This window comes from Phallusia mammillata, chromosome 1 (genome assembly GCF_965637545.1).
Source record: "Phallusia mammillata chromosome 1, kaPhaMamm4.hap1.1, whole genome shotgun sequence".
NCBI lineage: Eukaryota > Metazoa > Chordata > Ascidiacea > Phlebobranchia > Ascidiidae > Phallusia > Phallusia mammillata.
This window is the reverse complement of record NC_137252.1, coordinates 21,150,893-21,174,874: the sequence shown is the minus strand read 5'-3', so window position 1 is coordinate 21,174,874 and position 23,982 is coordinate 21,150,893. Positions and strand designations below refer to the sequence as shown.

Genomic DNA, 23,982 nt, shown 5'->3' with positions numbered 1-23,982 from the left:
AAATAGTGCAGGTAACTCTCTTTGGTGCGATTAAACTCATAATAGGTACGACGTAACTCGAAAATACTGCAGGTGTCCTGTTTTTATGTGACAAATCGTAAATACTGCAGTTAACGTTAAAACATGCAAATAATGCTGGAAAATTGTTACGATAGTCCCAACACACACCCTAAACCTTAAACCCTAGACCCCAAACCCTAACCCTAAACCCATTTTGTTGCATTAAAATGAGTTACCTGTAGTATACCTAGCAAAGTACCAAGCGCACCAAGCGAAGTACCTAGCGGACTTGGCGCACCAAGCGAACCTGCTGTTTTCGAAGGCACCGGTAATAGTGTACCAAGTGATCTGGTATGTTTAAGATGCACCCTAAGAAAAGATATTATTTACCATTTTACTCAGGTACATACCAGGAAATATATAATTCAGAAATTGTTTCTTCTTATTCGCTGCATATTTCTGGATTGTAGTGAAATTTTTCTATGTGGCAGTCAGTGCAATGAACTTACAAGAAATTTTGGACTGCTTCAATAATCCACTAAAGGAGGAACAAGTCTGGGCTCTATGTTACAAATGTGCATTGAGATTACAAGTCGATAAAAATCAAGAAGAACAAATTAAGGAAGACACTGACTTTCAAGGACTTTTATCTCCAACTGGAGTAGAATCAATTTTATTAGATCACCATGGCAATGTTGAAATTACTGGATGTTATGTGCAAAGTGAATCTGAGGTATGGATTTTTAGTTGTACAGCTGAGTTAATTATGGCTCCCCTTCCATATTGTTTTTTTTAATTTTTTTCCATCTAACGCTGGTTTGTTCCACATGTTTGGTCAAGAAAGAGTGTTTTAAATTTACACACATGTTAGATATTTATCCAAATTTGATCCTTCTGCAGTTTGACCCTGAATGATCCAGCCAGTCAACCACAAGCCCCCTAAATGTGAAATTATTAAAATGGTTTTGTATACTATAGTCAGGGTTGCCATGTCGTCCTTATTTCTAAGATTTGTCCTTATTTTAAGTCTTTATTATCCTAATTTCTTAGAAATGTCCTTGTTTTTGACTTGAGTCCTTATTTAGTCTTATTTTCAACAATTACAAAATTTCTATCCTTTTTTCTCTGCCTTTCGGTGTTGCATAATATACTAAAACATATTTTGGCACCAAGATTTTATGACATCGTCAAAGAAAATATGGCATGCAATATTTCGTGGCTCATATAAATGCAAAGATTTGTTCAAAAACGTTTGTTTCATTTCATATTAAATTTTTATTTTTCGGTGTCCTTATTTTGGGCCTCCTGTCGATGACTATATTACATGATCCAGGACAGAAACTGTTGTTTGTAGTGGGTTCCTCGTTTTGTATTTAAAATTTTAGCCTGATCAGTCGACGGATCACTTTTACAGTTCCAAATATGTAAACCTACAGGCACTATAGTACAGAAATCCTAAGGGAGTGAATTACTGGTGTACGATTGTGGCGGTTTACTGCAGAGCAGGAGATCTCTGCTTTGCTTCATGCATAGTCAGACGTTTTGCTAGGCAGTCGTTTCGGGAATTAGAAATGAGCTGTTTTAGCGCAGCATTGTTTTGTGGTTTATAAGGTTGGCATGCATTTTTTCAATTTTGCAAAGGTTTCATACCTTAGACATCATTTAAACTCAATAAACAGTATTTGGCTTTGTTATATAGTCAGGCAATATGTTGTTGCTTAAAATAAAGGTCAAAAAATATAGTAGATGAAATCCACGATAAATTGTCATTAAACCGTCATTGTCAGCTTGACTGGTGCATCACTGAAGGTCAACTTGTAGGTATGGCAAAACCCTTATGAGAACGATGTTACGTCACAACACAACTTCTTTTTTTGCATAAATAAGTTTGACAAACAATACATGAGTTTTGTATAAATTAGGCAATATGTTGTTGTTAAGCAGTATGAACTGTGTGCTATTAAAAAATGTGTCACAGGGTCATTAATGGTTGTTTTGGTTTCACATGGCCAGAGGTTACTGCAGGATATACGTTTTGCAAAACAAAACGAATAAAGAACAACTTGTTATGGGTCCCCTTCCCTGAAGGGGACACATTGATTTTACTCGAATTGTTTGTTTTTTTTTCTTGTTTTTTTTTCTTCCCAAAGTTTGTCCGACTCGTTTTTCCATCAAATGTTTGATGGATTTGGCTGAAATTTACACAGATGGTAGATATAGTTATGTAGATGTGCATCCCACTTTGTTTTTGTTCATATCCCCAGTATTTACCCCGCTAGCCCCCTGAAATGGGTGAGTTTTTAAACAGTGTCAGAATTGGCTGAAATTTGGATTTCTTGTATAGTATGCCATTTATAGGTGTCGATTGTTGTGTTCAACCCTGTAGTCCTAACATTTACCCCACAAGCCCCTAAAGTGTAAAATGTATTTGTATGTTACTGGGCACCACAAACGAAAGATTTCTTTGGAGCAATAGTGTTACAAGGGCAACCAGTTGTATGTTGCTCGTTGGTGGGTTGCTTGGTGATCGTTTTTGCGCCATGGCAGTTAGGGGCTTGTTAACAGCCCTATGACGTCAGAAACATTAACGGTTGTTGCTCAAAACACCTCTAGTGGTCGAAATTTTAAACATTGGCGGATTGGGCTGAAATTTTGCAGTACTATTGATTGAGTCATTGTGGTTTTTATATATTTTTTAGTTTGTGTGTCGAACCCAATTAGTTGCCCTACTAGCCCCCTAAAATGGGTCAGTTTTTTAAAACGTTAAATAGGACATACTTCAAACAATATCTGGGGTGAATCTAATTTTATAGTTTGTATTCTACATAGTATGATTATTTAAGCCTAGTAGTGATGGGACGATACCAGGTTTTGAAGCGAGTACCGATACCGAGTACGAGTACCACATGTATATACCTTCGATACCGAGTACCGAGTACGATTACCGAGTACTTAAGTACAGTGTTGTACTTAGTTGTATATCACTGACTAATTTATCTGTCATGGCCGGGGTACAGGCGTGCACACACACATGCAGAAAAATGTTATCTCCATACGATAGTGAAAAAAATATACGTAACCTGGCGGAACTTTTTTCCAATTTTATGCTGTCCGAAGCAAATATTGGCATAAAGTTGCCCGTATTCTTATGGTGTAAATGGACCTTCGGTACTCGCACGTTGGTATCGAAAACTGAGACAAAATATTTCGATACTGAGTACGAGTATCGATACCACTGAAATCGTTCGATACCATCGATACCGAGTACCGAGTACCGGGTACCCGTCCCATCACTAAAGCCTAGTGCCGATCACTGTGTTTTACCCTACAACACCCGACTTTCTCATGGTTATCTCTTGAATTGCATTATTTTCAACTTTGCATGTGTGGGGACCCATGGGTTTTTGCCTGCAGAAACGACTAAAGTTATAAAAGACGATGGCTAATATGGAACCCAATACAAAATAAGCATAGGAAATATATTTATGTTTTAAAATAGGTTATAGTGTATATGCAAGGGCAATATGTGCTAAGCCACCCTTCTAGTTATATATACCTTTGCTGCAAAATGGCTCCTCAATTTTTAGTGATTCTAATGCTGTTAGAGCTTTCTGGGAACAGTTTTAGTTGTTTCAAAGCTGGTCTTGCGCAGCAATATCAAGGTCAAAAAACTATTAGAGATTAAATCATAGACAATTGGAAGTATTTTCTTCCGTTGTTTGTTACTACTTTTGTAAATATATGACAATATAATGATAAATAAAGAATATGGACAAAATTTTTCTACTAATTTGTCCCTAAGAACCTAAAAACACATTTTATGGTGTAATCATTTTCCATAAATGTGTGCTTGCAAAAATCAATGTGTGTAGATCAAATGGTGTGTATAGTAAATCAGTAAGTAGGATATAAAACACATAAAATGGAAATATATGGGAAAGCCACCTTTTCAATTTTTTTTTATTAGAGGTAAATGAAGGCGATTTTTGATTTTTATGGGTCCCCTTCCCTGAAAGGGACACATATTGATTTTACTCAAATAGTTTTTGTTTTTTTTCTTTGTTTTTCTTCCCAAAGTTTGTCCGACTCGTTTTTATGGGTCCCCTTCCCTGAATGATTTTTTTTAAACAATGTCCGATTTGGATGAAATTTGGACAGTTTGTTCATTGTGCCATGTTAGGGCATCGTTTGTTGTGTTTTACACTGTAGCCCCAATATTTACCCCAGTAGACCCCTAAAATGGGTGATTTTTTAAACAATGTCCGATTCGGATGAAATTTGGACAGTTTGTTCATTGTGCCATGTTAGGGCATCGATTATTGTGTGTTACCCTTTATCCCCAATATTTACCCCACTAGACCCCTAAAATGGGTGATTTTTTTAAACAATGTCCGATTCGGATTAAATTTGGACAGTTTCTTCATTATGCCATTTTAGGGCGTCGATTATTGTGTTTCACCATGTAGCCCAATATTTACTGCTTAAGCCACCTATTTTTTAAAAAACGTCCGATTTGGATGAATTTTTGATAGTTTTATGAATTTGGCATTTGTAGCTGTCGAATATTGTGTTTCACCCTGCAGCCCTATTATTTACCCTACCAACCCCCCAAAATGGGTGAATTAATCAACAATACATTTTGACAGTTTGTATAATATGCCATTTTGAGATGTCAGTGTTTTATGCTATTTAGGCACACAAACTTATAACAATGTCTCAATTGCATGAGATTTAGACAGTTTGTACTTTACATAACTTGTTTTTTTAAGTAACACTACCAATCACTGTGTTTGACTTTATAGCACCGTTTCTTATGGTTGTCTGTTTACAACTTTGCGGTTTTGGGGACCCATGAGTTTCTGCCTGCAGAAACAAATCAAGATTATAAAAAATGTTGGCTAATATAGGACCCAATATAAATAAATATAGAGAATATATTACAGTTTGCAGAATAGGTTGTAGTGTATATGCTATAGTAAAATGTGCTAAGCCACCCTTCTAGTTCCATCAAATGTTTGATGGATTTGGATAAACCTCACACAGATGGTAGATACAGTTATGTAGATGTGCATTCCACTTTGTTTTTGTTGATAACCCCAGTATTTACCCCACTAGCCCCCTAAATAGGGTATTTTTTCCCAAAGTTTGTCCGACTCGTTTTGCCATCAAATGTTTGATGGATGTGGCTGAAACTTATACAGATGGTAGATATAATTATGAAAATTTGCATCCCACTTTGTCTGTCCTGATAACCCCAGTATTTACCCCGCTAGCCCCCTAAAATGGGTGAGTTTTTAAACAGTGTCAGAATTGGGTAAAATTTGGATAGCTTGTAGAGTATGCCATTTATAGGTGTTGATTGTTGTGTTTAACCCTGTAGCCCTAACATTTACCCCACAAGCCCCCCAAAGTGTAAAATGTATTTGTATATTACTGGACACCCCAAAGAAAGATTTCTTTGGCGCAATAGTGTTACAAGGGCAACCAGTTGTATGTTACTCGTTTGTGACTTTATGGGTTGCTTGGTGGCAGTTTTTGCGCCATGGCACTTAGCGGGTTGTTAACAGCCCTGTGACGTCAGAAACATTAACGGTTGTTGCTTAAAACACCTAGTGGTCGAAATTTTAAACATTGGTGGATTGGGCTGAAATTTTGCAGAACTGTTGATTGAGTCATTGAGGTTTCATATTTATGGGGACTGCTTCCCTGAAGGGGACACATTGTTTTTGTCTATATATATTTTTTCTTTTTTCCCGTCTGACGCGGATTTGTTTCCATGTTTTGGTCAAGAACGAATGGTTCAAACTTTTTCAAATTTACACACATTATAGATATTGGTCTAAAGATGGTCCATGTGAATTTTGACCCCGTTGGATCCCTTGGTTCACCCACAGCCCCCAAAATGTGAAATTACACGGCTATACTTGCTAAAGTACTTCATTTAGGAGTTATATGCTTTGTTGTTTGGTGCAATATAAGGTATTTCAAAGAATTTTGTACCTTAAAAAAAGATTTACCCATTTTCACCCCTTAAACCCCAAAATATTCGTTTCTGTCTAACGCTGGTTTCTTAAATGCGTTTGGTCAAGAAAGAGTGCTTTAAATTTATTCAAATTTGCACAGATGTTAGTTTTTGTTCCGAATTTGATCCTCCTGAAGTTTGACCCCAAACTACCCAGGGGTTCACCCACAGGTCCCCAAAACAAAAAAAATTAAAAACGGCTATACTGACCCAAGTACATAATCTGAGGGTTTCATGCTTTGGTTGGTGCAATGTAAGCTATTCTAAAGAATTTTGTAACTTTTTATTGGATTCACCCATTTTTACCCCTTAAACCTCAAAATAATAAGTTTTAGGCCAGAAATCCAAGCCCTAATGTGCTGAAATGTTAAACAATTGTTTGCTTTAGGTTATTCGTGTAGTATTTAAAAATTTGCCTTAATCGGCCAAATAGTTACTTTTACAGCCCATAATATGTGTACACTGTCAGTCAGATAGAAGTTTCAACTCTCAAGGGAGTAATTCACTTGTTTACGATTAATGCGGGTGAATGCAGCGGGAGTGCTCAGCTTGGTGATTAGATATCAGCTGTTTTGGGGCAGCTATGCTATGTCGTTTTATTAAGTTATCAAGCACATTTCCAGTTTTGGAAAATTGTGTTTAAAAACTGACCTTAAACGACAATATCAAGGTCAAAGCATGAGATTAAATTGAAAGTATTTTTCCTGTTCTTATTTACTGTTTTTTTGTAATTATATGACAATAATGATGCAAAAAGAATATGGACAAAACTTTTAAAGTTGGGTTAAGGCTAAAGTTGATTAAGTTTTTCCTTAAGAATCTATAAAAAAATATATAATGTTTGTTAAAAATAACCAGGATGTTTGTTTACCATAAATCCGCACAAACGTGCATGTGGAGACCCATTCGTTTTTGCTTGCAAAAACAATCATGTGTGTAGATCAAATGATGTGTATAGTAAATTGGTAAATATCTAACAATGAGTGTGCCCTATTTTTACTGTTACCAAATCGCATATGCATATGTGCGGTGACCCATTAGATTATGCTTGCAGAAACAATTATGTTATTTACTCCTTCTTTTCTTTGAAAAAGAACGTTAAATATGACCATAGGCGCCGAACACGGGTATGCCGGGTATGCATGGCATACCCGGATGAAAAACTCGGGTATGCCGCATACCCGAGAATCGGACCAACGTTGGTCATGCGTTGTTGCTTTGTAAAATTATTTCGACTAATACGTAACATACGCAAATGATTTCAATAGAGGTTATTGTCTCACAACCATTAAATTGTTCGCATTCATTAAAGTTGTGAAACTAACGTTACAAAAGACGGTAGCTAATATGGGACCCAAAACAAAATAAGCATAGGAAATATATTAATGTTTTAAAATAGGTTATAGTGTATGTGCAACAACAAAATGTGCTAAGCCACCCTTCTAGTTTTTTTTGCATTTGGCTTTCTGGATATAATGTGCTTTAATGAAGTATATATTAATTGTAATGTTGGCTTACCCACATTTTTTGTTGATTGGCTGATGTAGTCTAATTTATCAAACTTATAGAATACAATTTTTTCATCCGTCATATCTTTATATTTTTAGGTTGTATTAAATTTAGGTCTATCAATGTTTTCTGCGTTGGATTATGGCTTACATGCCGATGAAGAACAGCAAATTTCTGAGCCACTAGAAAAGTTGTTGTCAGTAATGACATGTTCTGAGATATCGGATCAAGAAAACTATGATGAGGGTTATAATGATGACAAGCTAACTGGATTATGCTCCCTAAATATTGTGGTCCAGGTATGTATAAATTGGTGGATCAAAATTCGTTAGTTTGAGGCACATCAACAAATTACATTTTGTTTCAACACACTTTGCAGTTTAGCAGCGAAAAAAGTCTTGCCATTTTCCGGAATTTTTAATTCCCAAGATTCGGGAAATAATTTTTTTTATTTTTTTTTTATTTTTATTTTTTTCTTCCCTGAAGGGGACACACATATTGATTTTACTCAATTTTTTTTTTCATTTTTTTCTTTCATTTTTCTTCTCCCCAAAGTTTGTCCGACTCATTTTTTCCATCAAATGTTTGATGGATTTGGCTAAAATTTACACAGATGGTAGATATTGCTTTTACATTTTAACTTCATGTCGCATTTTTTACCTTTGTGCGTCACCCTGTTGCGTGCCTTATGTCGCTTTTATTTCTTATAACCTGAAAATCAAAAAAAAAAATCAAAAAAGGCCTATTTATGCTGTGCATAAAATACGACAATTGTTTTTGTAGAAATATGTATAGATAAATATATATTTGTATGTTTATGTAATAACGCACATGCGTAGGCGTACAGCTACATGTGATGCTAATCAAAGTCTACATAAAACACAAATTATCCAACCCATTGTTATGCAAGAAAGCCATATCGAGCCATTCTGTGTAACAATAGGTTGGACAACATGTGTTTTATGTAGAATTGATGCTGGTAAGCTAGCCCTCATCATGTCAGCCTACTGCAAAAAGAGAAAAGTCGATTAAGAATGCCGCACTTTCAACAAGGCATGGACTGTTAAATATTTGTTTACAGAAGTCAAAGGTAAAGCTGTGTGTTTAGTTTGTTGGACTCTGTTGCCCTAATGCCGGAGAAATTGATGAGCAGAATTAGGTTTCAACTTTTATTGGTCCGGCCCGCCAACACAAGTCAGTTTTCTTGTGTGGCCCCTTTCAAAAATTAATTGCCCACCCCTGCTCTACATAAATATATTGGCTCTGATTTTTTTGCTCAGATTATTCAAAACCGTGAATAGTGTACCTATGGTAGATATAGTTATGTAGATGTGCATCCCACTTTGTTTTTGTTGATAACCCCAGTATTTACCCCGCTAGCCCCCTAAAATGGGTTATTTTCTTCCCAAAGTTTGTCCGACTCGTTTTTCCTTCAAATGTTTGATGGATGTGGCTGAAATTTATACAGATGTTAGATAAACTTATGTAGATGTGCATCCCACTTTGTTTGTCCAAATAACCCTAGTATTTACCCCGCTACCCCCTAAAATGGGTGAGTTTGTAAACAGTGTCAGAATCAGAATTGGCTGAAATTTGGATAGCTTATAGAGCATGCCATTTATAGATGTCGATTGGTGTGTTCAACCCTGTAGCCCCAACATTTACCCCACAAGCCCCAAAAGTGTAAAACGTATTTGTATGTTACTGGGCACCACAAACGAAAGATTTCTGTTGCTCAATAGTTTTACAAGGGCAAGCAGTTGTATGTTACTCGTTTGTGACTTTGTGGATTGCTTGGTGAACATTTTTGTGCCATGGCAGTTAAAGGGTTGTTAACAGCCCTATGACGTAAGAAACAATAATGGTTGTTGCTCAAAACACCTCTAGTGGTTGAAATTTTAAACATTGGCGGATTGGGCTGAAATTTTGCAGTACTATTGATTGAGTCATTGAGGTTTTATATTTTTTTAGTTTGTGTGTCGGACCCCATTAGTTACCCTACTAGCCCCCTAAAATGGGTCAGTTTTTTAAACAGTGTCGGGATTGGATAAAATTTGGGTAGTATGTGGACTATGCTATTTGTAGGTTTCAATTGATGTGTTTTACCTTGTAGCCCCAACATTTACTTAACTAGCCCCCTAAAATAAATGAACTTTTAAAAAACGTCCTAATTATATGAAATTTGCAAAGTTTATTAAACATACTAAGTCCTCAAATGTTATGTTTTGCCCTGTAGCACCACAACTTAACCAACTAATCTCAAAAATGTGTAACCTTTTTTTTTGGTATTCATTTTTTGTTTTACTCCATTATGCCACTACTTACTGCTTCGTTTCTTTGAAAAAGAACGTTAAATAGGACATACTTCAAACAATACCTGGGGTGAATCTAAATTTATATAGTTTGTACTCTACATATTATTATGGGTCCCCTTCCCTGAAGGGGACACATATTGATTTTACTCGAATTGTTTTTTCTTTTTTTTTCTTCCCAAAGTTTGTCCGACTCATTTTTCCATCAAATGTTTGATGGATTTGGCTGAAATTTACACAGATGGTAGATATAGTTATGTAGATGTGCATCCCACTTTGTTTTTGTTGATAACCCCAGTATTTACCCCGCTAGCCCCCTAAAATGGGTATTTTTTACCCAAAGTTTGTCTGACTCGTTTTTCCATCAAATGTTTGATGGATTTGGCTGCAATTTACACAGATGGTAGATGTAATTATGTAGATGTGCATCCCACTTTGTTTTTGTTGATAACCCCAGTATTTACCCCGCTAGCCCGCTAAAATGGGTGTTTTTACCCAAAGTTTGTCTGACTCGTTTTTCCATCAAATGTTTGATGGATTTGGCTGAAATTTACACAGATGGTAGATGTAATTATGTAGATGTGCATCCCACTTTGTTTTTGTTGATAACCCCAGTATTTACCCCGCTAGCCCCCTAAAATGGGTATTTTTTACCCAAAGTTTGTCTGACTCGTTTTTCCATCAAATGTTTGATGGATTTGGCTGCAATTTACACAGATGGTAGATGTAATTATGTAGATGTGCATCCCACTTTGTTTTTGTTGATAACCCCAGTATTTACCCCGCTAGCCCCCTAAAATGGGTATTTTTTACCCAAAGTTTGTCTGACTCGTTTTTCCATCAAATGTTTGATGGATTTGGCTGCAATTTACACAGATGGTAGATGTAATTATGTAGATGTGCATCCCACTTTGTTTTTGTTGATAACCCCAGTATTTACCCCGCTAGCCCCCTAAAATGGGTGAGTTTTTAAACAGTGTCAGAATTGGCTAAACTTTGGATTTCTTGAAAAGTATGCCATTTATAGGTGTCGATTGTTGTGTTCAAGCCTGTAGTCCTAACATTTACCCCACAAGCCCCTAAAGTGTAAAACGTATTTGTATGTTACTGGGCACCACAAACGAAAGATTTCTTTGGCGCAATAGTGTTACAAGGGCAACCAGTTGTATGTTGCTCGTTGGTGGGTTGCTTGGTGGTCGTTTTTGCGCCATGGCAGTTAGGGGCTTGTTAACAGCCCTATGACGTCAGAAACATTAACAGTTGTTGCTCAAAACACTTCTAGTGGTCGAAATTTTAAACATTGGCGGATTGGGCTGAAATTTTGCAGTACTATTGATTGAGTCCTTGTGGTTTTTATATATTTTTTAATTTGTGTGTCGAACCCAATTAGTTTGTGTGTCGAACCCCCTACTAGCCCCCTAAAATGGGTCAGTTTTTTGAAACGTTAAATAGGACATACTTCTAACAATATCTGGGGTGAATCTAATTTTATAGTTTGTATTCTACATAGCATTATTATTTAAGCCCAGTGCCGATCACTGTGTTTTACCTTACAACACCAGACTTTCTCATGGTTATCTCTTGAATTGCATTATTTTCAACTTTGCATGTGTGAGGACCCATGAGTTTTTGCCTGCAGAAACGACTAAAGTTATAAAAGACGGTGACTAATATGGGACCCAATACAAAATAAGCATAGGAAATATATTTATGTTTTAAAATAGGTTATAGTGTATATGCAAGGGCAATATGTGCTAAGCCACCCTTCTAGTTAATATTTAAGCCCAGTCCCAATCACTGCGTTTTACCTTACAACACTAAACTTTCACATGGTTATCTCTTGAAATGCATTATCTACAACTTTGCATGTGTGGGGACCCATGAGTTTCTGCTTGCAGAAACAACTAAGGTTATAAAAGACAGTGGATGGTATGGGACCCAATATAAAATAAGCATAGGAAATATATGAATGTTTTTAAATAGGTTATAGTGTATATCAGCGGTTCTTAACCTTTTTTTGTCCACGCCCCCTAAGGTGTTTGTCGGGCACTTCACGCCCCCCTGAAACAGGCAAAAATGACATTTTTTTTTAACACATGCAGCAATGGAACTACAAGAAGTCTCCGTTGCCTTTGTTGTAAACCAGGGATCACCTAATTACGGCCCAGGGGCGTTAAGTGTGCAAACATTCATTATACATTTTGGTAATAATTTTACCTGGTCTAACAGAATTACAAGGCATATGTATTATCCAAAAGCAGTTTGTAACGTCACAGACAAAAGCAAAGAATAGTAATTGTGTGCGAACAATTGCCTTTTTAGTTCTTTGTGGTAGAATAAACGTGCATTAGTTGGTATGAGACAGTTTTAGATTTTTCATAATTTTAAAATTAAACAGCGGTACAATCTAAATACAAATAAGATTGGGGAAGACATGAAGACCCTTTGTGGTCTGGTCAAAATCGCCTCGCGAGTGCCAGTTTGGGAAAGGTGGCGTCAGAGCTTGTATCCCAAGCGGCTCTCGAGCGTGATTATTAAAATTATCCGGCCCGCAGTTAAACAAAATTTGTGACCCCTGTTCTAAACTGACAAACCAAAAACTTAACTTTGCCTTGTATGGCATTATTCAAAATTTGTGTTACGCCATAAGGTACGCATCATAATATTCGTTTCTTTTTGAAAACGTGGTGCTCGCAAGCAATACACTACAATTGCAAAATTAATTTTAGGGGGAGGTGAGTCCAAAGTTAAATAAATTTGGTTATTTAACTTTTGGCTCACACCCCCCTTGGAAATGTCTCACCCCCAGTTAAGAACCACTGGTGTATATGCAAGGGCAATATGTGCTAAGCCACCCTTTTAGTTTTTGATGTTTTTCGTGGGTAATTACGTCATTGCAATCGCAAAAATTAGTTTATTTTCGTTGGAGGCATCTAAATAGCCATGATTATTTCGATTAAAACCTTATTTGCAATCTTGTTTAACATAAACAATTTTCGGAAATTACGAAAAATAAATTCGTTTTAAATAAAAAAAAATATAAAAAAATTTTTTCACAAAATTAACAAGCTTTTGCTTGTTTGTCTTTTTCCGGGAATTTAAAACAAATTTCCCGGGATTTGGGAACGTAATTTTGCCGGGAAAAAAGGAACCCTAATCTATGACGTGTTGATGGTTGTTAATGTGGGTGAAAAAAATCAACAACGCACCCCCAGTTCTGTTTTCCAATAGAATTCGGCTTATTTTGAAAGGGGAGATTTTTGAATGTTTTTTTTCTATTTTACTATTCCCTTATACCAGGGGTTCCCAACCTTTTTACGATCTCGTACCACTTGGATGCTCTGTCCTGCCATGCGTACCACTTCCTGCAGAACAACTAATTTGATCGAATCAAACGCTATTTGTAGCTTAAGCTATAAAACAGTATCTATCAAGAGCAGTCATTTGACAAAATTAACGCCCACTGTCCCACAGCGTCGCACGGCTTTTCAAATCAACTGTGCTTCTTGTTAAAAATTGACATTACCTGTATTTTGAAGATTGTAATGATACGAAACAACAGGAATAGTTACGTAACAATAACAATAGGGATCAGGAAAAAAATTGTAAACAAAACCAGATAAACAAAATATAAAGTTGTGAGTCCAGGTTTTTGTGAAAAAACGGAAGCTACTCGCATACCACTTGAAAAACCTTCGCGTACCACAGGTTGGGAACCCCTGCCTTATACGGAATATAATAAGTATTATTTATGAGTTTGAGAATATGTCTGAAAAGATAACAAGTATAGCATTGTTCACTAACGATCAGACTGCCCCAGGGCAGATGAAATAAAACTACATGATACCATTAATACATTCCTAACTTATTGCCTGCAAGATTGTGTTAATTATTTGGAAAATATAAACGATTCAGGGATGTCTGCACCAACTTATTATATTTCATTTTATTTTGCTTTCCACCCAAGTCCAAATGATTCAATTATTTTTACTGTTCTTTTTTAAACTGTGAAATTTGTTAAAAGGTGTATGAAAGTTTACTTTGTAACCATGAGGCATTGTATTTTGTTGATATTCAATTGTTTTTTAGGTTTGCAGGAATCATTTTACAGGGAGTATTGAAAAGTGCACAGAAATATGTCAAAGTACTTTAAAAGAAGCTTACTTGCTAAAATCCTTTCTTTGCAATTTATCATCTGCCTCCAAGGTAAACTTTGCATTATTATACCTTTTGGTGATTTTAGGTGTGTTGTGTTAGTACACATGCTAATGATAACACACATACTACTTTTCGTTGCATCTGAAATGTACAGGATCACTTGGATCGCTTAGTGCAGTGGTTCTCAAAGTATGGGTCGCGACCCAAACATGGGTCGCGCAGGGTCAAAAAATGGGTCGCGCTATGGTGATTCAGTTCTGCGCAAACGAACTTTTTTCATTTCATTTTTAAAGTATTTTTATTCTCCATCATGACTGAATTATTGCATAATAAGCATTTTATGTGGCTTCATCTCAGTAATATTGCATCATAAGTGGTTTTCTGAGAGTTTTGATGGCACAGTATAACCATAGCCAACTTAAGCCTCACTCAAACCAATCATTACTGCATACAGACAATTACCTTCCAATTTTACTGTTGCGCACATGGCGATTGTAACGTCATAGCACTGGTAATAATAGAACAAGTTAATCATGTGAAACTGAACTTGGAGATGCAACAGTTAGCGTTCAAGGATGAGTAAATATTCGTACAAGGAAAAAATACATTTTTTGTTGTTTAAGGCTTGGGTCGTGAGATGCTCATAAAGCTCAGATTTGGGTTGCGCTCAAAAAAGTTTGAGAACCACTGGCTTAGTGGATATTCATACCACTTGGTGCACCATTATATCCAGGGTTGACATGGACGCCAAAATAAGGACAACCAAAAATTGAAATTTTCATACAAAACAAATGTTTTTGATCTAATGTTTGCATTTATGCGAGCTATGGCAAATCACATACCATGTTTTACCAGAAACAACCTGTTCCACCAACTCCTTGTTTGTAAAATACTTCGTACATCTCACGACAGCTCAGGTCTAGATTTACTTTTACTTGTAGCAGGGATTTGACTGTCGTTTTGCTAAGTCTGTTTTTGTAATTGTTGAAAATGCAATGAAATAAGGACTCAAGTCAAAAAAAGGACATTGACCTTACAAATAAGGACAAATCTTAGAAATATGGACGGTATGGCAACCCTTATTATATAGCTCGGTGCACATTTATATCGCTCTGTTCACCCTTATATTGTTTGGTGCACCTTTACACCTGGTCACCATTATATCGTTTGGTGCACTTGTATTCCGCTTGCATCCCTTGATCCACCGTATATTAAGATGCACTCTATACTTTTCTGTCTATTGGGAGATTAGACAAAAACATTAGTTTGGGATAAAATGCACGGTTCATGGGTATCTTGGTTTAAAAGTTTTTTCTGTGTGATAGTCCATTCTTAATACTGCTAAAAACAAAACAAAAAATTGAGGAATAAACATGTAAGAGTTGAGGTGGAGAGTAAGGTGGTCTTTTAGAACGTTTTGTGATCTGCCAGAAGCTGATGACAGGCATGTCGTTTGTGAACCACACTTTTCCTACTCCAAAATGTGGATTTAACTGCAGAAAACAAATGTGGATATAACTGAGTGTTATAAACGGTACTGCATTGATGTACTTTATTTCCAAATAAAACTGAAATTCATATTGTTTATCAAATATAAGTTTATTAGCATATTGCATCCTCTTACTAGGGTTATCAAAAGCAACATTGGTACCAAAATATCTTATATCCTTATGGTAAGTTTGCAAGAGAGCATGGTCAATTTGCCCACTTATATTTTATTTTTTGTTTTAATCTGACTCTCGTTTTTTGTATGTTGCATGTGCACTGCACCTGCAAAGACCATTTTTGCATACATTATGTTAGATTAATGGAACATGTTTTGTTTGTAAGCATGGTGGAGAGGAATGTTCAAAGTGGCATAACTGAGTATTCTAGCATAATTGTTTCGAATCCAGAATATTGAATCCATGCTTAACATGACTTTATAACAGTAAATCTTCACACCAATAAAATTTAACAGTTCATAAAAAAAACTTTTTTGTTCAAAACACAAAACAACAACAAAAAACATCGGAAAAACTTATACAGTTGCATTAAAACACTTTAAATGTCAAAATTAAATTTTCAAAATGTCAAAAAGTCACAAAACGTTCGGTCAAAATTAAAAAAAAAATGATTTGATTTTGTTAATCAAAGGGATATATATTGGGTGGTTAATTATGGGTCCCCTTCCCTGAAGGGATTTTACTCAAATTGTTTTTTTTTATTTCTTTGTTTTTCTTTCTTTCCAAAGTTTGTCTGACTCTTTTTTGCATCAAATGCTTGATGGATTTGGATGAAATTCACACATATGGTAGATATAGTTATGTAGATGTGCATCCCACTTTGTTTTTGTTGATAACTCCAGTATTTGCTGCGCTAGCCCCCTAAAATGGGTATTTTTTCCCAAAGTTTGTCCGATTCGTTGTGCCATCAAATGTTTGATGGATGTGGCTGAAACTTATGCAGATGGTAAATTTAGTTATGTTAATGTGCATCCCACTATGTTTGTTTTGATAACTCGATTATTTACCCTGCTAGCCCCCTAAAATGGGTAAGTTTTTAAACAGTGTCAGAATTGGCTAAAATTTGGATAGCTTATAGAGTATGCCATTTATAGGTGTCGATTGTTGTGTTCAACCCTGTAGCCCTAACATTTACCCCACAAGCCCCCCAAATGTAAAACGTAGTTGTATGTTACTGGGCACCACAAACAAAAGATTTATGTGGCGCAATAGTGTTACAAGGGCAACCAGTTATGTTACTCGTTTGTGACTTTGTGGGTTGCTTGGTGGACGTTTTTGCGCCATGGCAGTTAGGGGGTTGTTGACAGCCCTATGACGTCAGAAACATTAACAGCTCAAAACACCTCTAGTGGTCGAAATTTTAAACATAGGCAGATTGGGCTGAAATTTTGCAGTACTATTGATCGAGTCATTGAGGTTTCATATTTTTTAGTTCAGTGTAAAACCCCATTAGTTACCCTACTAGCCCCCTAAAATGGGTAAGTTTATAAAACAGTGTCGGAATTGGCTAAAATTTGGGTAGCATGTGGACTATGGTTATCTCTTGAAATGCACTATTTTTAACTTTACATGTGTGGGGACCCATGAGTTTCTGCCTGCAGAAACAACTAAGGTAAAAAAAGACGATGGTATGGATAATATGGGACCCAATACAAAATAAGCATAGGAAATATATTTATGTTTCAAAATAGGTTATAGTGTAAATGCAACGACAAAATGTGCTAAGCCACCCTTCTAGTTATTTTTACAGCCCTAAATATGTTTTTACATGCTGTCTTTTGTCAAATTTGTGCTCGCACAGTGCCCAGCTAACGCAATGGGAGTGATTGACGATAGTGTCGCATGAAAAAAAGGCCTCTGCTTCATGCATGAACGCAGTTGTCACTTGACCATTTTCTCAGTGGTTGGAATTAAGATGTTACGATGTTAGTTATATTGCGCTGTAAACGTTAATGTAGGTCAACTGATTCGTGTTTGGAAACGCAGAGCGACAACGCAGCACGATTTGTTACACCTGTGTAATGACTTCTCAGACTGAAAGCGTTAATAAAACTATTTCAGAACAGGTTTTGGACATAAAAAGCTCAGCTAAGCAATCATATTGTTGGTATTTAGAAACTTAATGGCGCCAGGGAACGCTATGTGCGGATTAAAAATCATAATTCATCAAACAAAGGGCTATTAAGGGGAAAAAATGTTGAAACTATGTTTAAAGTTTAAATAGTTGGACTCATCCATTTTCCACCTCATGAAAACAACGCGCAACTCCATGTCAAAAAAGCCCGAATGGGCGCGAAAAGCGCAAACCTGCCCACTGAAAAGCGAATACCTCGGCCTCGCGCATAATTGAATGTGCTATCAGGCAGTCTTTTTGCACGGTGCAATTAAGATATGTTTGTAGATCATTTAAAAACGCTAGTTATGCAATTGTTGTATCACGCAGTTTTGCGTCTTATGGCAGTTAACGACAGGCCCCTCCTGCCGTGATCGGCGCCATATTTAACAACATTCGCACGGTGCGAGACAATGATCGCTGACGGAAATGAAACTGAAAAATCGACGTTAATGGTGCATAAATATGGCACAGTTTTTGTAAAATGGAATGTATAGGAAAACCACTATTCCAGTTTAACAATGATTGTGCCCAATTTTTATTGTTACCAAATCGCATGTGCACATGTCTGGGGACCCATTAGATTACGCTTGCAGAAACAATTATGTTATAAAGTGCCAGGAAAAAGATAGGGACCCAATGAAATGTAGGTGCCAAATATATATCCATTATAAATATGGTAAATGGTATATGTGATACATCGTTAAATATGATGTAGTACAGGGGTCGGCAACCTTTTAGGCGACGCATGCCAATTTACTTGTTATTTCCATGTGTTAATGACCTTGCGTGCCAACATTTTTCTAAAAAATAGTGGTTCGTGCCAGCAGATATCAACAAATAAAGAAAAGTAGAGTGTTTTGTGCATATAAGACTGAATTTTAAAACAATGACTCTACAAAAACTGAAAACAAGCAATGTAACAGGATAAATTGTTACTTCAATATCAAGACGCAACTCGGTTGGCGTGCCATGAAAAACCACCTCGTGTGCCAAACTTGGCACGCATGCCAGGGGTTGCCGACCCCTGATATATATAAACTGGCAATATATAGGAAAACCACTATTCTAGTTTTTGGGTGTAATTATGGGTCCCCTTCTATGAAGGGGACACATTTTGTTTTTGTCCATATTTTTTTTCTTTTTTCTGTCTAACGCTGGTTTGTTAAACGCGTTTGGTCAAGAAAGAGTGCTCCAAATTTAATAAAATGTACACAAATGTTAGTTATTAATCCAAATTTGATCCTCCTGAAGTTTGACCCCAAATGACCCAGCGGTTCACTCACAGCCCCCCCCCAAAAAAAATTAAAAACGGCTGTACTAACTAAAGTACATAATCTGCGAGTTTCATGGTTTGTTGGTCGGTGCAATGTAAGGTATTCTAAAGAATTTTGTAACTTTTTATTGGATTCACCCATTTTAGCCCTTAAACCCCCAAATAATAAGTTTTAGGCCAAAAATACAAGCCCTAATGTGCTGAAATGTTAAACAATTGTTTGCAGTAGGTTATTCGTTCAGTACTTAAAATTTTGTTTTAATCGGCCAAATAGTTACTTTTACAGCGCATAATATGTGTACACTGTCAGTCAGATAGAAGTCTCAACTCTCAAGGGAGTAATTCACTTCTTTACGATTAAGGCGGGTGAATGCAGTGGGATTGCTCAGCTTGACGTCCGGACAGACATTTTACGAGACAGTCGTTTCGGTGATTAGAAATCAGCTGTTTTTGCGCAGCTATGCTATGTCGTTTTATTAAGCACATTTTCAGTTGTGGAAAATTGTGTTAAAAACTGACCTTGAACGACAATATCAAGGTCAAAGCATGAAATTAAATTGAAAGTATTTTTCCCGTTCTTATGTACTGTTTTTTTGTAATTACATGACATCAATGATGCAAAAAGAATACGGACAAAACTTTTAAAGCTGGGTTATTACTAAAGTTGGTTAAGTTTTTTCTTAAGAATTTAAAAATAACCAGGACGTTAAATCCGCACAAACGTGTGTGTGGGGACCCATCTGTTTTTGCTTGCAAAAACAATCATATATGTAGATCAAATGATGTGTATAGTAAATTGGTAAATATCGTATAGAATATATAAAATGGAAGTATATCAGAAAGCCACCTTTCTAGTTAATACTGGAATGAATAATACATGGTCATACTTTTTAGTCCAACATTTTTGGGGAAATGTGTTAATGAACAGTAATATAATGCTGAAAATATATGTTGCAGTGCTTCTGTGTAACCGCAATTTCATAAAAATGGCACCAATGTGTTCAAGTAAATTTATTTTGCACATATTTTGAGGTTTACTGCATGGGAAAAAATTGTTTGATTATTTGAAATGTGTAAAAAATTATTTAATAAATTTTCAAATAATAAAAAATTTCAAATAATCTAATAATTATTGGTTTGATAACAGCCTTAGTTTGCCATAATAAGCTGTCGATAGTTGTGTTTCACCTTGTAGCCCCAATATTTACCCCACTAGCCCTCTAAAATGGGTCGATTTTTGAAACAATGTCAAAATTGTGTGAAATTTGGACAGTTTGTTGAACAAACTTTGTTCATTTTGCCATAATTATCTGTCTATAGTTGTGTTTCACCCTGTAGCCCCCTAAAATGGGTGAATTTTCAACAATGCCCACATTGGATAAAATTTGGACTGTTTGTTCATTTTGCCATAATTAGCTGTCAAAAGTTGCGTTTTATCTCGTAGCCCCAATATTTACCCCACTGACCCCTAAGATGGGTCAATTTTTCAAACAATGCCCGAATTAGATGAAGTTGAGACAGTTTGTTCATTTTGCCATTTGTAGGTGTTGATTATTGAGTTGTAGCCCCACTAACCTTTAAAATTGGTAAATTTTGCAAACGATTGCTGAATTGAATGCAACTTGTGTATTTTGTGCCTCATACAGCATAATTATTTCTGCAGACTTTTTTGGTCCTGTTTAAACTCATAGCACCAAAATTTATTATAGTTATTTCATGAAATGCATTATTTACAATTTTGCATGTGTGGGGGACCCATGAGTTTCTGCTTGCAGAAACAACTAAGGGTATGAAATACAGTGGCTGATTTGGGACGCATTACGAAGTAAGTAAAGGTTATATATGTGTGTTAAGAAATAGGTCACAGTGTATGTGCAATGGCAATATGTGCTAAGCCACCCTTCTAGTTTTTGAATGCTTATTAAACCTGCCCTTTTACACACTACATTGTATGTGTTTGACTGGTGTCAGGAAAAGTCCCATATGTCAGATCTTACGTAAGGCATTACCACTTTCCCATTGCGATATTTACAGACTATCCTGGTTAAATGCTAAAAATCCATCGCAAATCAAATCACATAAAAGTAGTCACTGATGTGGTACAAACAATCACCAAACATACTCTTAAGCTCAATGCACATCATTGCTGAAATGGAGTTGTTTACGAGATGTCAGTGCTTAAACATCACACATGCATTTACATGTGTACAAATGGCAAAGGCACACATTTATATCAGCTCCAAAACAGCAGACATGATTCAAATCTGACTGGATTCGAATTCAGAAGATTCGATATTCTACTTTGAACATCCCTAATAGTGGCACAAGTGTTCCCAGATATTAGCTTGGTATAACTACATAATTGATAGTGTTTTTGCCAAATGTGCCAATTATACAAGTTTATAGCTGTAATTGCCTCTAAACCTGTGATTACATCAGGCAGTGATAACACTTTTTAGGTGGCTTGAAATCAAGACTTTCTAAATTTTATATAATTTTCTCAAAATTTGTTTGGGTGTAAAATAATTCTTAAAGGGGTAGCTGACACAGTGACCACAAAGTCCCTTGCTACCCCACACAATCTATTTTATTTTTATTTTTGTTGTTCGAATATATTTTGCAAAATAAACTTACTTACTGTTATTCTGTATGTTTGTGAATTGAACCAAAAATTAGTTTCATTTTTAAACACTAACTTGGTGCATGTTTGGCCTTTGATTTATTGCTCCTGGTTTGATTTGACTGTAAATTTCCAGCAGTATTTTGTCATGCTTTCTTTTCCGAACTAAAACAAAACATTTATTAAAAATATATAAAGTACCTGCATTGTGATTAAATTAAAATATAAATATTCTTTAAATCTTCTTAGTTTCATATCTTGGAAACATATTTTTTTAGGGATTGCAAAAGCTTAGCAGGAAAAATATGCAAGCTAGTGTTTTCCAAAGAAAAAACAGCCTTCAGGAATTTGGATTTACTACATGGGTATGGTGGCATACTGATGAATAGCTTTGGAATTGTATGTGTTTAAAATTAAGTGATTACGGCATTAAAATTACAGGCACATTCATGGATTAATGTGTTAAATGACATGCATTGCAAACAATTTACACTTCGGCATGTTGATCTACCTCCAAGACCCATCGAAAGTATTGAATTAACTCCCTATGAAATATTGATGCAAGATATCAGGAAAAAAAGATATAACCTTCAAAAGGTAAATGTTGAGATATATCTGTGGAAATAAAAAATGTGTAACTATGTGTTGTTTCTTTCAGACAAATGCATGTCATAGATCATCAAAGAAAAGCAGTTTTACTGTACATGATAAAATACTGGAGTTTGTTCGTTCAAAGCCTAGTCTCACACCAGTAAGAAAAGTTTGTTTAACACTAACACACAGAAAAATGAGAGTTGCAAGGTACATGCTAAAAAGCCAGAACTTTTATGGTATGTTGTGCTTCTGACAAAGCATGCATACTAATCGATAAAGTACTAGTCAAATCTACAAATAAAACTAACAAACTTGGCCTCAGCAATTAATTTTCTAAGTAGAGATGAATCCACCTCAAATGCATTTTGCTTTTAAATTGTGCTAATATTTTTTCTGCTAAACATAAATGCAGGTCCATGAAAGGGTGCTCAGGCCACTACCACCACGTTCCAAGTCTGTTCATGAGAAGCTTATTGAACAAATTCAAGACAAGTCTTTTGCACTACGACCTGTGAATCAAAACACAGGCCTGCGAGGTTCACAAAGCTTTACAAGCACAGGTTAGAAGTAAAGTGACTATTTCACTTGCTAATTATTCACATAGTAAGTTGCTGAGATAGTTTTTATTAGACCCCTTTGTGGAAAGAAAAGCTATTTTTATTGCCTTGTATTCTGATCATAGGCATTGATTTTTTGCAAAATTTTTGAGGAGACCTTTCCAGGTTTTAGAAACATCCTTTAACCGTTCCCTACTAAACATGTTGTTGAAACAAGATGTTTGTGTGAAAAGAAAGTTTTCATGTAAAACCCACAATCTTAGGAACACAAAGAGGTTGTGTAAAGAATTGCCCAATATTTTAATGCTGGACATAAAAGCATGTGTATAGTTACAAAAATGACTTGCAAGAGAACTATTTTGCTTTAGGGAATAAAGCAAAATATAACTGCACATCCTAAAAATGTATGCTATTGCTTTATGTGGCAGAGACCCAAATGAATTTAATCTATAAAATAATATACAGTTGCCACAACATACATTTTTTGTACACAGCTGCAAAAGGTTTTGAGCAGCGAAAAGTTCGCCATCCCAATGGGATTCGCTTTAGTGATTCGATTCGCAGAAATCAGTGTAAGTGTGATGTTTATGTTTAATATATTGACCTTTGTCAGGCAAAAATATTTTTGTAGCCAAACTTATTTTAAAGAGTTTAATATTTGTTTAGTGTTGCCATCTGGACTTCTTTCCGAAAAAAGTTGGGTGTATGATGACTCAGTATTTATTTCAAATGAAACCAAACCACTACGTCGTACACAAAGTGTTGCAATTCGCTCACATACCAAGCAGCCACAAAGTTTTAGAGGACAGAAATTTTATGATAATATAATTTCGGGCAGGGAGTCCACAAAAACACAATCAATGTACCAATCTACATCCAACCTTCAAGAGATGGAAAGAAACAAAGGTTTCACTTCTTTTGCAGAAGTAAGTACTGAATACCATTTACTGAATTTATTATTCACTGGAACAGCACTGTCAGAAATGATTCCCTTCCCTGTAGGGGACACTTCTTGATTTCACTCTTTTGACACAAAAATCATGGATGGATATGGATGAAACTTTTGCAGCTGGCAGATTTAGTCACTTAAATGTGTTATCTGTTTTGTTTAATGCTAAGTCCCCAGCATTTATCCTGCAAGCCTTCAGAGTGCAAAACATTTTTCATATGCATGTTGCTAAACATCACGAAAAGAAAGGTTTATGCACTGCAATAGTCTTATAAGAGCAACTGATCATGTATTACTTTTGCTTGTGATCTACAGGCAATAAAAAGAGGCTAGGCCAAATTGTTATAAACCAAAGTTGTATTCAATT

The 23,982-nt window shown here is 35.8% G+C and overlaps 1 protein-coding gene across 2 annotated transcripts in view; it reads left to right on the top strand.

The window, feature by feature from the left end:
- The first annotated feature begins 406 nt into the window (after positions 1-406).
- LOC145212361 (protein spire homolog 1-like) overlaps positions 407-23,982 on the top strand; it is a 30,346-nt gene continuing 6,770 nt past the window's right edge. For both annotated transcript variants that reach the window (XM_080080473.1, XM_080080467.1), the window contains exons 1-9: positions 407-733; positions 7,630-7,830; positions 13,933-14,049; positions 21,794-21,880; positions 21,957-22,112; positions 22,174-22,266; positions 22,522-22,669; positions 23,161-23,238; positions 23,333-23,592. In XM_080080473.1, the coding sequence (XP_079936599.1) occupies positions 500-733; positions 7,630-7,830; positions 13,933-14,049; positions 21,794-21,880; positions 21,957-22,112; positions 22,174-22,266; positions 22,522-22,669; positions 23,161-23,238; positions 23,333-23,592 (1,374 nt within the window). In that variant the 5' untranslated portion in view covers positions 407-499. The remainder of the gene's footprint in view (positions 734-7,629; positions 7,831-13,932; positions 14,050-21,793; positions 21,881-21,956; positions 22,113-22,173; positions 22,267-22,521; positions 22,670-23,160; positions 23,239-23,332; positions 23,593-23,982) is intronic.